The 16,932-nt window shown below is 34.7% G+C and overlaps 1 protein-coding gene across 1 annotated transcript; it reads left to right on the top strand.

Annotated features, from left to right (window-relative positions):
• The first annotated feature begins 462 nt into the window (after positions 1 to 462).
• LOC126264369 (uncharacterized) lies at positions 463 to 2,480 on the top strand. The gene is made up of 2 exons (XM_049962037.1): positions 463 to 1,415; positions 1,457 to 2,480. Exons 1-2 carry the CDS (start codon positions 463 to 465, stop codon positions 2,478 to 2,480), a joined length of 1,977 nt encoding a protein of 658 aa, XP_049817994.1.
• The last annotated feature ends 14,452 nt before the right edge of the window (positions 2,481 to 16,932 follow it).

A 16,932-nucleotide genomic window follows, 5' to 3' on the forward strand; every position in this document is an offset into this window, starting at 1 on the left:
AAAAAACACCATCAGATAAATCAACAGTGTTATATTCAGCCAAACACAAAGGAACCCTGCCTTACTGATTTATTATTCATATTTTACGATTTGGAAACACGACAGGACACCATTCAGACCGACGGCAGTGCAGTGCATGAAACCACATTGTGTGTGTTTAAATTGTGTTGTTCCAACTGTTTAGATACGGAAGTGGAATTTTGTGAAAAATGCGGCGTAAGGACCCACGTAATTATCAACAACCCTATTGAAAATTTTATGAACTTTGTGTTGAATCAAAGGAAAATTTTCAAAAGAGTGACAGTGATTGCACATAACGGTCAAGCATTCGACCATCAGTTCATCCTGAACTATATTCTCACCAAAACGGATATCAAGCCAAACTTAATTATGCGGGGGACAAAAATTATTTTGGCTGAGGTGGGAAATGTGCGATTTTTGGATTCGCTAAATTATTTTCCAATGGCTCTGGCAAAGTTACCTAAAGCTTTCGGCCTTGCTGGAAACTTTAAAAAGGGTTATTTTCCACACTTGTTTAACACCCTGGAAAATCAGCAATACGTGGGTCCTTTACCATCTGCTGAATTTTACGGTCCGAATCAGATGAAGCCCGAGGACCGACATACGTTTTTAAGCATCAGAATGATGATGCATCAAGAGCATCAGAATGATGTTTTTAATTTCCAGGAGGAAATCGTGGCATATTGCAAGTCGGACGTTGAAATACTAATGAGAGCCTGTCTTTCATTTAGGTCGATGCTTCTTAACGAGTGTAAGGTTTGTCCATTCACCGAAGCAACAACAATAGCATCAGCGTGTAATAAGGTGTTTGCACGAAACTATCTGGAAGCCGATACAATCGCCGTTATTCCCCGTGGTGGTTACCGATTGGCTGATAATCAATCGGTTATCGCTTTACAATGGTTGTTGTGGGAGGAGAACGTACGAGGAATCACCATACACCACGCCGGTACAGGTCGAGAACACCTAGTAGGAGGAGGACTCAAAGTTGACGGTTTTAACGAGGAGCAGCGTCAGGTATTCGAGTTTCACGGTTGTTACTTCCATGGATGCACCAGCTGTTTCAAATTTCACCGAGACACATCGATTGGAGGAGGTAAAATGGATACCATGCGAAATCGTTACGAGGCCACCACCATTAAAACGACTCGACTTCGCAACCTGGGATTTGAAGTCATCGAAATGTGGGAATGTAACTTCCGCGCATTATTAAAACAGAGTTGTGAAGTGCGTGATTTTGTCGAAAACCATCCCGTGTTGACAACAACACCATTGAATCCTCGTGACGGTTTTTATGGAGGTCGAACCGGAAACACTGTTACATACTACAAATGTAACGAGGGTGAGCGCATCAAATACATCGATGTATGTTCGTTGTACCCTTTTGTGTGCAAGTACGGCCGATTTCCTCTAGGACACCCCACAATTTATGTAGGATCTGCATGGTGAAATGTAAAATTTTACCACCCGCGCAGTTGTACCACCCCGTTCTCCCTGTCAGGATGAAGGGAAAGTTAATGTTCGCCCTTTGCAACAGCTGTGGTGAAAGTTCACAGCAGCGTGAGTGTTGCCATACAGAGGAAGAACGATTGTTCACAGGGACATGGGTAATTGCAGAAGTCGTGAAAGCATTGGAAAAAGGCTACAGGATTGTGGAAGTGTTTGAAGTGTGGACCTACGAAACGCGTCAATACAACCATGCGGCGGGTCAGCCGGGTTTATTCACAGAAATGATGAATAAATTCATCAAAATTAAACAGGAAGCCTCCGGCTGGCCCGCGGATTGCATAAACGATGTGGTGAAACAACAACAATATCTGGTGGATTTTGAAGAAGCTGAAAAAGTGAAGCTAACACCGGAACGCATCGAAAATAACCCTGGTCTTCGATCCCTCGCCAAATTAATGTTGAATTCGTTCTGGGGAAAGTTTGGACAACGTGAAAACCAACCACAAACGACCATCGTCAACGATCCTCAGGAATGCTTTGATCTCCTTGCGCATCCGTCGAAGAATGTCAACAGTATAACTCCTGTGAATGAACAAACTGTTGTAATCAACTGGGAGTACGCCGACGAGGCTGTGGAATCTCTGCCTACTGTGAATGTGGTAATTGCAGCTTTTGTTACAGCACAGGCCCGTTTGAAGTTGTACGAATATCTAGAGATGTTGGATACACGAGTTTTATACTACGACACCGATTCCGTTATCTATGTGTCAAGCAGCCATTTTCCAGATCCCCCGACTGGAAAATTCATTGGGGACATGACCGATGAGCTGGAGGCTTACGGTATCGGTTCCTACATCACGGAATTTGTTTCGGGCTGGCCGAAAAATTACGCATACTCGGTGTGGTCAACGACGAAGCAGTGTATCGAACATGTTTGTAAGGTGAAAGGGATCGCCTTAACATACAGTGCTTCTCGGCTGATTAATTTTGAGAAAATTAAATGGTTCTAGAAAAAACAGATCCCATTCATTTGACGTCGATGAACTTTGTGCGGACAAAAGATCATCGTGTAGTAACCAAAGAGGAGACAAAGACCTACAGAACGAATTCAACGAAGAGACTCTTCATGGATGACAACAGTTCTCGGCCATTCGGGTACAAGGTCCCTAGGAACTAATTAAGTGGAAATTAAAAATTAATATAATAATATAAAAAAAAGGTAACTTTGAATTATTAATATTATATAGATATATATGGTACATACAATTTGTCTATTTTGTTTTTGATATATTCAACGCATACAACCGGGTGAGAAACGGACTTGTACACTCAGCTTACATCGCAGCCACCACAGCTACACTTATGAGCCTCAGTCAAATAATCAATCACAAAAAAAAGGTGTATCACTACAAAAATTACCATTGAATAATTAATATTGTATATGTATGTTTTCTGTTTAGAAACACGGTATTTGCAGCAATCAACGACTGGGATTCGAAAGCAACAACAAAAGAAAGAACTTTTTCACCTCTTTTTCATGTATCGAAATAACAAAATGTATAATAAATTGTAATATAAATGTACAATAATAATAATAAATTGTTAACTTATTGATATGTTTTTGTTTTTAATATGTAATAAATCATAATTATAAATTAATTGCATTTTCATTCACTCTTGCGTCTTCCTACGTTTTTTGGCCTGAGGTGGCCCACGACTCATACACTCGTGACGTCAGTTCTACGCTTTTGGTCTGAAGTGGTCCACGAACAAGTAAAATAAACAAATGCGCGCATACGCGTCTTCCTTCGCTTTTGGACTCAAGTGGCCCACGAAAGGTGCGCATGTCATACACTCATGACGTCACTTCTACGCTTTTGGTCTGAAGTGCCCCACGAAAGGTGCGCATATCATACACTCGTGACGTCACACCTACGCTTTTGGTCTGAAGTGCCCCACGAAAGGTGCGCATATCATACACTCGTGACGTCACACCTACGCTTTTGGTCTGAGGTGGCCCACGACAAGGGTGGAGCTTGCCCACATACCGACAAAGGCTATAAACCATCACAAACAGATGAGTGGCGCGTGCCCACATGCCGACAAAGGCTACAAACCGCCCCAAACAGAGGGGTGGCGCGTGCTCACTTGCCGACAAAGGCCAGCAACCACCCAAACAGATGGGCGGCACGTGCCGACAGGGTCGTGACGTCACTCCTACCCTGTTCGTCTCAAGTGCCCCACTGGCGCCAGAGGGGAGGGGGGAGGCGTGACGTCACACCTACGCTGTCTGTCTCAAGTGCCCCATATTCTACTGCAGTCCACAACTTCTCTTGCTGTAGATGTGTTTCTATAGCAAATAACCAGGTTACGTAATTATCTCGGCCGGTTAACTTTTCAATTAATGCCAATTGATTGTTTGCTGACAATTTAAGAACCCTTATTCCAAATGTTACGAGAAATCACCTTTCAATTGTCGTATTGACGTTTTAGGTTAACTTTATTACTTTTCTCAGTAAATAAGTCTTTCTGGGCTTAAAAGAATTTATTATTTCTCAAGAAAAATTTATATTTAAGAATTTAGTGTTAAAATTACAACTTAACTGTCCACAGGCGCACAATTCAAATTACAGTTTTAACAGTTTATGTGTAGTTTCAGTGCACTCCTACCTGGTCATCGCATCAGTTACAATTGGCATCCCAAGAGGAGATGAAACATTATTTGTTTTAAGTTGTGTCAAAATTGTTCATTCTTTATAGTAGTGTAAGCTGCATTGCGCTGTAAATTAGATTTTTTTTAGAAGAATTCTTCAAGTAAACTAATTAGGGTTAACAAGACAGCATTAAGTTAACTAAGGAAAGCATATTATCAAATTTAGTACGCTGGGTCAGCTCCTGGAGTAATATTTATACGATACACATTCTCCACATTTTGGCAGATTGAAATAACCTCTTTCCATAATTCGCCAAAGAGCATTATAGGATCGGATACCGAACAAAATAAAATTACACAAAGATCAGTTGTCAAGATTGTCAAGGAGTTGTCAAAGAATACGAACCGTATTCCATATCAGTCTTCACAATATTGCCAAACTAATTTAAGTGTTTCTTTTCTATGAAAACTTTTTTCTAAATGTTAGTGTATTGACCTTCTTGCTTTAATTCAATTCAAAATACATAAATTTGAACACTGAACAATTTCTAAAATTATCTCAGTCATCTAAATCTTATCAATATTAAAATATGCCCTAATATATATTATTCTTTTCCTTGAAAAATATTACATTTTACCAGTGTGCGTTTATATTCCGATTCAAACTCAGATAAATAAACTATATGTGGTTTGAGGAGAAAAGACAAGCCAAGTGAAAATCTCAATAAAACCCAAAAGTCTGCCGGCGCTTCAAGAGGCCTTAAGATTAAAATATCGGAACTAGAGGGTGAACTACAACGAATGAAAGTAAGTAATGCAGTAAGCTGTCTGCTAAACTACAGACACCTTCGGTAAATCCTGGAAATACTCCTACTTCTAACACCAATCCTTTCTCCCAACTAGCCACCCCACACCTCCGAAACGCAAAAGTTTTCCACGAAGTGGGTCACGCCTATAAAAGTGATGTCGAAATCGTCTGATGATGACGCACCCCTGTGCTCACCGAAAAGACATGAAAGTACTGGAAGTCTTTATATCCATTATGGTCAAAAGCCAAAAGTGAATAATTGGAACAGTTTACCAGCATCTGGTTCTGATTTTTATTCCAATCATTGTGCATCAGTGGATATATTTTTAGTAACTGGAGATTGAAACCTGCCCCGAGTGAATTGGACTAATGATGAGTTTAGTGTTTTCATGAGTTCTGAGGTTTACTCATTAAACTATCACTTGTCATTAGTTGATTGGGATTTACTTTTAAGCAATATGGATGTAATGATTGAGAGCACAAATCTTATGAAATTTTATACAATATGTTCCAACTTGATCTACCTGTAAAAATAATTAAGAACTATGTTTCTTAAGTTGTTCTATAAAGAGCTTATGACATTAACAATTCATTATTCATTTGCAGATATTTGAATTTCGTTGTCATAAGCAAAATTTCATAAAATCAAGTAGCCCAAAAAGATTTCTTTATTAGGTTACCACAAAACTTTAATCAGTTCATATCGAAACCTACCTCTCTTATACATAATTTGTTTTCAGATTAAATTCAATAAATTAAGATTGAAATCTGAAAGTACGATGTAAAAGGCAAATGCTGGAAAGATTCTAGTGGCCCAAGAATTGGATTTAAATGTACGTATAATTTTCATCTGTATTCAAGATTTTTATAATTAATGATATATTTTATGCTAAAACACACACAATTAAATTATTTAATATAAATAAAAAACAAATAAGCTATATCGACGATTCGTTGGACATCAGGAATTAACACATTGACAGACTGATTACTATCATATAAATGAAGATGAAATGTGCTATGACAAAGCCACATATCGGGAAATATGAAAAAAAAAAATCCAAGAAATCAAAAAAAGTACAAGCAAAAATCCCAATAAAGAAGAAAACAGCATTACCAAAAGTTCTACCAAAAAGGCTGAGGACTGGAATGTTCCCGTTGGAGTTCCACATATCTGTCTGTGTATAAAGCAGGTACTTTCATTTTGAGAATTAAGCATGTTTATAATAATTATAATTTTATAATTGTGGCGAAGAAATTTTTCCTATTGTAATCTGTACTCTATGACGGTAAATGCGTTTCCTAAATAATTATGTTGTATATATTATAAATAATTATGTTATATATAGCTGTAAATCTTTCTACTGAACTACACCAAACTAAATTTTCGACTTAAGTTAAACTAAGTAATTTTATTTGTAAAGTTAAGTTATATTTAATTATTTGTGAATCTCATTTATAGTCTTCCAGTGTAGGTTGAAATATAAGGATGAGATTGATTCGAAACAGTTCTACCATCAACAATATTATAACAAATCGAAAAATCATCACGATATTCCTTTGCTCTGTCAATTTGCTGACACTGTGGATTAAAACGAATAGAATTATAAGAAAAGATATAACTGAACCACAATTTGGTGAAATACAATATAAGAATCAAATCAAGTTTTGCTTGGGAGAAGACAACTTTTTTGCTAAATTACATACTTCTGACATATGTCATAAGGAAACGTAATCTTAGCAACATAAATGTTATTTTAATTTTTGACAATCAATTGGTTGCTATTGAAACTTGAAATAAATGTCGACGAGAGATCTGCAACTGATTTGATTTCAGTGACTTTCAGGGCACGTAATCTAAACCTTCAGACAGTAAGTTGCTATTTTTGTAACTGTTTAAATATTTCACCTTTTTAAATCAACAGTAAATTCACGTAGGTGATTCTCTCAGCTTGAATAACTGAGCGACAGATTTCAACACTGAAATTTTCTTTTTCAACATTGGTTATCACCCTCAAATGATATACTAATCTTTCCATATTTGATAATTTTATATCGCAAATTATTTAGATTCCTCATGTCTGGATGACAAATTCAAATAATATCAACACAACTTATAAACCAAATCATAAAATAGTAATTTCTATTTTACAATTTTCTGCGTAAATATTGATTTGCAATCTTTGTTCGGTTGAAACTTATAATTAATGGCTTTATCATTTGCAGTTCTGCTAAAATTTTCATCTACTTTGGTGCATATATATTTTTGGTGTCTCCATATTTTCTTGACAGTATGCGTGTTTTGGCAACACACTGACAACATCGAGAACTAAAGATGGAGTATTTTCGTTCTGCTTATTCGCGATACTGATCATAGAATGAAGGTATTTTATACTACCAAACATCGCGGACCCTTGTATCCTATTAAGCAGTATTCTTCTAAAATATCTATAATAATAATAATAATAATAATATCATAATTGAAATGAAAGTTTATGCTCTTATAGACATTCAAGAAGTGAGACACAATTTACTTGCTTTACCTATATGCTCCATACTTGCTTTAAAAATATGTTAAAATCGTGGTAGTAACTCTCCATATGCGTTGGGATGTACATGGAGTTCTTAGGATGCTTTATTTAAATTTGCCATCTGTAAAAAGAAATAATTTTTGAGGGTATTGCAAAAATTATCTTCAAAAATTGATTGAATATATCATATTGTAGAAGAGATTGAAAAACACAGTGACCAAAGGTTTTTTTGAAAGAAGGAAAATAACGGAGCGATTTTTAATTAGGGATGACTCAATTTGATTATACGTCGATGTAGTGCACTGATTCAGTTAACCAAAGGAGCGGTATATATAACACGATATTGTACACTAAATACTCTCTGTACTATGTAATATTGTATAACTTTGATTAACTTTTGATATATATACAAATCGGAATTCTTTTTTACAGTTTTTAAGACATCTTATGCCTAACTTTACTTAAATGAATTTTAATATGATTGGTAATATTTTGATTCAGCAAAAATAAAGCCCACGGGAATTTTTCATGTGACTTGATTTTCGAGAATTTCATAACGAATTAACACTATTTGAAATCAGAGCTCTAAAATAGATATATTTTGTTATTAGTGTAACTGTTCCAATATGATTGAATAAATGCAACAAATTATGTAGCTAAGGGAAATCAAATTTAAAAAACAATACAACACTTATTGTAAATTAGCAACTGTTATTTACAATTGTTCCTACAACTTAATTTGAAATATTAACAATTTCAACATTCAAGAGATGCTGTGAAACTTGAGAACACTAGGTATCTCATCATTCAAAAACTCAACAACTACAAACACGCCATCAATTTATTTCAGATGTAATTTATAACACATAATTCTTAAAAGAGTCAAATTTGATGATTAACATCAATGGATTGAATTTAAATAGGAAATGTGTAGGGTTTAACATAATGGTTAAGGCTTGGGTAATACCATATGGAATAAATAATGAAATTATTTACTAACAATTTCTTAAAACAGGAGAATAAGTTTTTGAGAACTCTGGTCCTGTACGTTTGTTTTGAAAACTAACTGACAACTGATATTTCAGTTATTTCATTTTGCTTGTTGGTCGATTTTATATTGGCGATACCAAATATAGAAAGATGATATTCCAAATTGTCGAGATATTCTGAACACAGGATTCTATAATAATAATGGAGGAGCTATCCTTCTGTGACAGTTAACAGTGAAACATTCTTCTGATACAATTTAATTTACAATGCGAAAAAACATCTTATTATTGAAAATAAAGCTTACGCTATAACAGAGTCAAGACTTGAGACACAATTTTCTTAGAAAAGCATTTATTTGGAATACCGATCAGATATGTGTCAGATGATGATATTCTTCCAGGTAAATAGAAAGGAAGAAGAACTGCCTTCGTTGCTATTGAACCCAGATTATGTACAAAACTATTTTTTGGTAAATTTACCTTCTAAACTTGTTCATTTAGTTATTGCGAAGAGCACAAAAAACTTTTATTTATCTTCTAAAGGGTTTTTATCCCATCAAATAACATTCGCAAAGTTCAATTTATATTGTGCATCACAATCTTCAAGTTTTGATTCACCACCACGATTTGAACTTTATTTTAAAGCAAGTATGGAGCATGTAGGTAAAGTAAATTGTGTTTCACCTCTTGAATGTTTATAAAGATTTTTTAGAAAAATACTAATTAATAGGATCCCAGGTTCCTAGAATCGCGATTATAAATCAGCAACTAAGGCCAAGTTGTCCAATTTGTCAGCTCTCAAGAAAACGTGGAGACATTTAAAATATATATGCACAAACGTAGATGAAAATTTCAACAAAATTACAAATGATAGAGCTATTAATTATAAATTTCATCTGAACAAAGATTGCAAATCAGCAAATTGTAAAGTAGAAATCACTTTTTCATGATTTTGTTAATAAAATGTGCTGACATTATTTGAAGTTGTCATCTAGAGATGAGGAATCTAATTAAATTTTGACATAAAATTAGCAAATTTGGAAAGATTGGTATCTTAGTGTTATTTGAGGGTAATAATCCAACCAAACGTGATAGAAAAATTTCAGTACCTAGTTGAAATTTGCCGCTCACAAATTCTTGCTTAAAGAATCAACTACGTGAATTATCTTTTGATTTAAAAAGGTGAAATATTTAAACATTTACAATAATAGCAACCTACTGTCTGAAGGTTTCGATTACGAGTCACTGAAATCAAATCAGTTGCAGATCTCTCGTCGACATTTATTTTGAATCAAAGAAATACTGCCTGTGATTCAGCAGATAATTAACATGTGAATAGAAATTGTTTTTGGTAACATTGTTAACTTTATACTTAAATGCCGATATATACTTTGTTGCTAAGAGAGGTGAGGGATGTCGTCTTTCAAGTAAATTTGATTTGATCTTGCATTGTATTAATATTACATCAAGTTGTGGTTCAGTTATATTTTTTGGTATAATTCTATTCGTTTGAATCCACAGTGTCAACAAATTGACAGAGCTAAGAAATATCGAGATGAGGTGAGTTATACTAAATGGTAGAACTGTTCCGAATCAAATTCATCCTTATATTTCAACACACACTAAATGATAAATGTGATTCCCAAATATTTATATATAATATAACTTTCCAAATAAAACTACTTTGTGTATCTTTAAGTTATGTGGTTAATTTAATATAAGTTTGGTTGTTAATAAATGGTTTCGACCCATTGTCGATTTTTTTAACCTTCAGCTATTCAGTGGAGGTACTGAGTTATATGGAACATATTTTTTTAGGAAACACATTTAGTGATTACAGTATAGATTAAAATTTAAGGAAAAATTACTTCGGCACTAAGTTAAGCAACAGAGTTAAGTTGTAAAAGCAGAGTTAGTTGTATACAGCCCACCAATGTTGTAAGATAGTCAATAAGCGTTTTACTGAGTACCTTGCATTATCATTCCACGTCGCCTTGTAAGCAGGCATGTTCTAACTATTAACTTTTGTGTTTTGACCTTAATGGAAACAAATACTTCCAGTGATTCCGTGTCCTTTCGGTGAGCACAGGGGTGCGTCGTCAGGATTTCGAGAACACCTCCATAGGCAGACAGCCTACTGCATTACTTACTTTCATTCGTTGTAATTCACCCTCTAGTTCCGAGATTTTAATCTTAACGTCTAGTTTTCGGGTACCTCTTGGCTTATCTTTTTCGTGGACTCTACACAAGGTTTATTGGTTTAGTAACCGAGATTACCAGCCAAATTAACTACTCTTCTCTTTTGTCTGAATATGGCAACTCTTATAACTAAATTCAAACAGAAGTACGAACGTTATGTCTAACTCCATTTGGGGGTCTGATGTCGGTGTGGCGCTTTGCCGAATTTTGCTGTTGTTACTTACTTTAGATAGTTAACTCTTTCGGAACTTGGAACGGAGTCGTGCTCAGGGTTTACCGGGCGGTTGACCTTTCTTTCTGCCAATAGAACCTGGATTTGAACCGCCTTTTCCTTTCCATCTTTCTCTTAGTAGGAACTTCTTGTAGAACGGAACTGGCGATGTGCCGTCCGGTTTCAATAGGATTCGGAACCACTCGACTTTTGCAGGCACACATGCTGTTTTCCCATTTCATTATCGCTAATTCGGTTATTAAACTGTTTATAGTACGAAAACAAAAATTTAATTCAGTTGTTTCTTGAATTGGTAACCAAGGTTACCAGACAAGTAAACAAATTTTTCATTTGTCTGAATTTGGTAACTAACTAAATTCAGACAAAAAGGGACACTAAATAAAAACAAAAATATCACTACAAACACTTTTGGAAACTGAGGTGTGAGTGTGATGAGATTAAAAGTCGATGTTACAAGAACACTAAACGTTTATTATATTATTACAAAGTGTGCACTCGGCTAGAAACGTCAAAGACTAAAACCTAAGAACTAAAAACCCTGCGTAGAATGACGCTTGCGTTAGGGCATCTATATAGAGGGGTTCCAAGTATCAATGTGCAATTTCATTCTTTAACAAACTATTTTCCGTAGTTGCCACTCAAATTTGGATAAATAACGATTGTTACCGCTGCCATTGGTAACGACAGAAAGGTCTCTTATTGTTAGCGACTTTTGTCAATTGTTCAAAGTGCAACCAGGGAATATTGTTGATAGTAACAATTTTTGTTTGAGTTGTTCGTCCTTCCTCTGTCTGAATTTAGTTATAATAGTTACCATAATCGAAAGAGAAGAGTTGTCAACGCTAATCCCAAATCTTTATCCCAACCAGCCACCCCCACTCCTGCAAAGTCTTCCAGCTCCAAAACTCAGGAACTGGGTCACCCCCAAGGAGGTGATGTCGAAATTGTCTAACTACAATGCACCAGTTATGGTTCAGTGTTCAAATTTATGTATATGGAATTGTATTAAAGTATTTTAGACCAAGTACACTAAGAATTGGAAGAAACTTCTCATAGAGAAGAAACTTTTAAATTGGTTTGGGAGAAAACAGCGCTAATGATTAGCCGTCTCAGATCTCAGTTTCGGTTAATATTTTTTGACAGCTCATTGACAATCTTGGCAACTGATCTTTGTGTAATTTCGTTTCGTTTGGTGTCCAATAATATAATGCTCTTTGGCGAATTACTGAGAGAGGTTATTTCAATTTTCCAAAATATGCGGAAAGTAGGAAGGTCCTAATTATGTGATGTGAATTTATAAGTTTAACAATATTGAAAAAAAGCAGCTAAAAAAGATGTTTAAGTTTTATTATTATCTTATCAAAGAAAATATATAAAATTTCGCCTTCATTGCTGTTGAAACCTGAATATGTACAAAATATCATTTGATTTCAAAACTGATCTTGAACAATTATTTGGTAACTTCTTACAATTTCGTCATTGAAAAGACAAAAACAACAAAAGAAATAAGTATTTACACTTCGTTAGCTATTTGTTTCACTTTTTAGCCTTCAATGCAGACACAAATCTAATATTTTTGTTTATATTCAAAACGTAATTATAATTTTGTCCAGATTGATGTTTTCAATGAACTCAGAAGTCTTGATTTATCTAGTAATAGAGGTCCTTATGATATTCCTTCTACAGTATTGAACGAATTGTGGATTCTCAATAACAAAGCCTCTAACAATGAAATTTAATATGATTTTAAAATCTACTTTATTTCCTAACGTACGTAAAAAATCATTTGTTATACTTACCTTAAAGGATGGAGATAGTTTACTTGATGTTTACCAAGATTGTCCAAAAAAATCATTTCCAAAATAATTATGCCATAGTTCCAAAATATTATAAATGAGAGTCAACATGAATTTTGCAAATGTAAATCTTCTGCGACCAACCTTCTTATTTATAACCTCTCGATAGTTGGTGCTCTTGATAATCATTTACAGGTTGATGCTGTTTATACAGGCATTTAAAAGGCATTTCATAGAATCTGCCATGATTTATTGTTTGCTAAACTAAATGGGCTGGATTTGACAAGTAATTTTTCCACTGTAAATAATCATAACGATTGTAATGTAAAGTGATTAGTTTTTATAAAAAAATTAATCAACACCATATTCGCAAGTTATACTTTAGATAAAAGATTTTAATATAATGTGTTTGAAATTTAAAAATGAGTAATAGACTGGGCGGTAGTTTTTCTAGAAAAGTTGGTTCGGCTCAAGCTAAAATGACTTTGGGTAAATGTAAAAGAAAGAGCGTATCTTGATGCGTTTGCCCACACATTAAAGTAGCTTTTTACACAAATACTGCTGTAGGATCCCAGGTTCTGCGATGTTTTGTCGTATAAAATAACCTCTTTCCATAATCGGTATCGCGATTATAAGTACAGCAATTAAGAAGAACGAAATACTCTCACATTAGCTGTCAAAATTCCCAGAGTTGTCAAAACGTGCGGACTCCATAGGAACTCGTTAGGAATATTTAAACAATTACAATAATGGCAACTTGATGCCATTATTGTGGAGATGTCGATTACTGTTCCTGAAAGTCACGGAAATCAAATTAGTTGCAGATCTATCGTCGACATACAAAAACTGTCTGTGATTCTGATAGATAATTAACATGTGAAAAGAAATTGTTTTTGTTAACTTTGTTAACTTTATATTTCCATTAGAATAGATTGCTGCTAAGAGTTCCAACTATTATAATTTAGTTTGAATATGTGATACGGACGACGTGAGGGATGAAATTGAAAACAGGATAACTAGATGTATATACACATAAATAAAATTTTAATTAATTAGTAATTACAAAACTAAACGAACATTTGGGAGTGGGTGTTGGACTGAGTGACATTTTACGAACTTTCAAGTTTCAATAGCAACGAAGGAATTTTGTTTATCAAATAAAAGAAAATAACATTTATGTTGCTAAGATTACGATTCCTTGTGACATATGCCAGACCTTAAAATATAAACAAAACATCCAATGTCCAATTGAACCTTATTCGAAATATGTAATTTAGAAAAAAGTTGTCTTCTTTCAAGTAAATTTGATTTGTTTCTTCCATTTCTTCTTTTATTGATGATCCTTGGTCCTGGATTTGCATTTGAGGACTTTTATGACCTTACTTATTACAAGTGTAGCACCCTTACTTACTCTGTTTCTTGTGGTTGGTATTGTTGACTGAGAATACTGTTGAGTCACTTTCAGGTTGTTTAACATCTTGTGATAGTTTTGATTTCACAGAAATTGAAGTTATCTTCATGCCGGAGCTTTCAGTAGCAATAATCATAGGTTGATAGGAGGACTCTGGTAGACCGGAGAGTAGCAATGTAACTAGCCATTCATCGTCAACTGCGAAACCGATGTTTCTGAGCTTGTGAGCAGTACACATAATTTTGCTCACATATTTCTCTACGTTTTGACATACAGTAAGTGAAGTATTATAGAGATCACGCAGCAGCCCATCACAGCGTGTCAACAAAGAGTCATCAAATACTTATGAAAACGTATCCCATACTTCTTTTGCAGTACTACTCTCTTGCATGTGCACGTAATTTATTTAGACAACTAGTAAATTTATCTTAGTTTTTGCCTTTGTGTCTCGTTTTGTGTCCACAATGACACATGTGGTGGGGTCTATGCAGTTCCACGTCTCGGCCGGTTAACTTTTCAATTAATGCCAATTGATTGTTTGCTGACAATTTAAGAACCCCTATTCCAGATGTTACGAGAAAACACTTTTCAATTGTCGTATTGACGTTTTAGGTTAACTTCATTACTTTTCTCAGTAAGTAAGCCATTCTAGGCTTCCCTGGGCTTTTCTGGCTCCGTAACCTGTTAATTTTTCTTAAAAGAATTTATTATTTCAGGAGAAAAACTTATATTTAAGAATTTAGTGTTAAAATTACAACTTAACTGTCTACAGGCGCACAATTCAAATTACAATTTTAACAGTTTATGTGTAGTTTCAGTACACTCCTACAGGTCATCGCATCAGTTACAATTGGATTCCCAAGAGGAGATGAAACATTATTTGTTTTAAGTTGTGTTATAATTTTTAATTCTTAATAATAGCGTAAGCTTCATTGCGCTGTAAATTAGATTTTTTTGAGAAGAATGCTTCAGGTAAACTACTTCGGGTTAACAAGACAGCATTAAATTAACTGAGGAATGCATAATATCGGATTTTGTAAGCTGGGTCAGCTCCTTGATTAATATTTATATGATCCCAGTTTCCGCACATTTTGGCAGACTGAAATAACTTCTTTCTGTAATTCGCCATAGAGCATTATAGGATCGGACACCAAACAAAACAAAATTATGAGAAGGCTCTTCTAATTCTTAGTGTACTTGGTCTAAAATACTTTAATACAATTCAATATACAAAAATTTCAACACTGAACCATAAATGGTTCACAATTTCGACATCACCTCCTTGGGAGTGACCGAGTTCCAAGATGTCTTCTGAGTTTGGGAGCTGGGAGACTTTGCAGGAGTAGGGGTGGCTAGTTGGGATAAAAATTTGGGATTAGCGTTAGGAGTAGGGGTACTATCAGAGTTTACCGATGGTATCCCTAGTTTAAACGACAAAGCTGTGTAAGCACTCTTTCACTCTCTGTATTCTCACCTTCTAGTCCCAAAATTTTATTCCTAAGGAAATCGGGTACCTCTGGAAACGTCAGCAGACGTTTGGGTTTTATTGAGTTTTTCACTTAGCTTTTCTTTTTTCCGGACCCTACACATAGTTTAACAAATTAACAACTCTTCTCTTTCGATTATGGTAACTATTATCACTAAATTCAGACAAATGAAGGACGAACAACTCAAAAAAAAAATTGTAATTTTCAACAATATTCCCTGGTTGCTACCCACACTTTGAACAATTGACATAAGTCGCTAACAATAAGAGACTTTTCTGTGGTTATCAATGGCAGAGTGTTGGTAGTGATATTTTCGTTTTTATTTAGTGACCCTATTAAAGTTCCTATTAAAAGACAAGAACCGTGAAATAAGAAAAGGAAAAGGAGGCTCAAATCCAGGTTCTATTCGTAGAAAGGTAGGCGGTACCACATCCAACGACACAGCTAATTATTGTAAAGCCCCAGTTTTGATCGGTTACATTAGAGTACATTAGAGTACCAATTAATTCTCTGTATCGTGTGGGGTCTTTGAATGGTTTTAAATCTCTGTTAAATTTTGAGTGGCAGTCATACGGTGTTTTAATTGGATTGCAATCTACCATTCTGAATTTCTCTAAGATATATTTTTTTTGTTTAAGTCTTACTCCTTTCTTACTTTGGTTAATTTCTATTCTAAAGAAAAACCTAGCAATCTTTGATCTTCAATTTCTCAGCTAATTCTCTCTTAATTTCATTACCAGTTTGTTTTTCGACAGTTCTTTTGTACTCCTTAAATTTTTCAAAAGCTTCTCTCTTTGACTTATGGAAAAAAACCTGGCACCACCTATTATAATCGTCTATTAATGTAAGAAGACATCTTGATCCACCGCTGAGTCTGACTCGCATTGGTCCGCAGATATCTGAATGAACAACATTCAGTAACTGCTTACTTCTTCCTTCTCTGTCAGTAAAGGGTTTCCTTGCTTGCTCACCTCGTTGACATTGTCACACCACATGGGTAATTTATCATTATCCAATTTATTACCGTGTACCAGTCGCTTTCTGTACAAATCCTGTACGCCTTTACAATGTAGGTACTCCAGTTGTCTATGCCAAAGGACCATTTTGTTTGAATTTCTATGCATTATTCACTTGTAGACATTTGAATTTCGTTGTATATAAACATATTACAATATTTTTCATAAAATCAAGTAGCCCAAAAAGTTTTCTTTATTTGTTTACAACAAAACTCTAATCAGTTCAGACTTTTATTTCATAAGAATCACATCTTTCTGAAGTTGCTCCTACGCTTCAATTCAAAATTAATAGTTAAAAATTCTCTCTTTATTAATGAGGTTCTTCCTCATTGAGAATTGT

Source organism: Aethina tumida, chromosome 1, assembly GCF_024364675.1.
Source record: "Aethina tumida isolate Nest 87 chromosome 1, icAetTumi1.1, whole genome shotgun sequence".
In the NCBI taxonomy this organism is placed as follows: Eukaryota; Metazoa; Arthropoda; class Insecta; order Coleoptera; family Nitidulidae; genus Aethina; species Aethina tumida.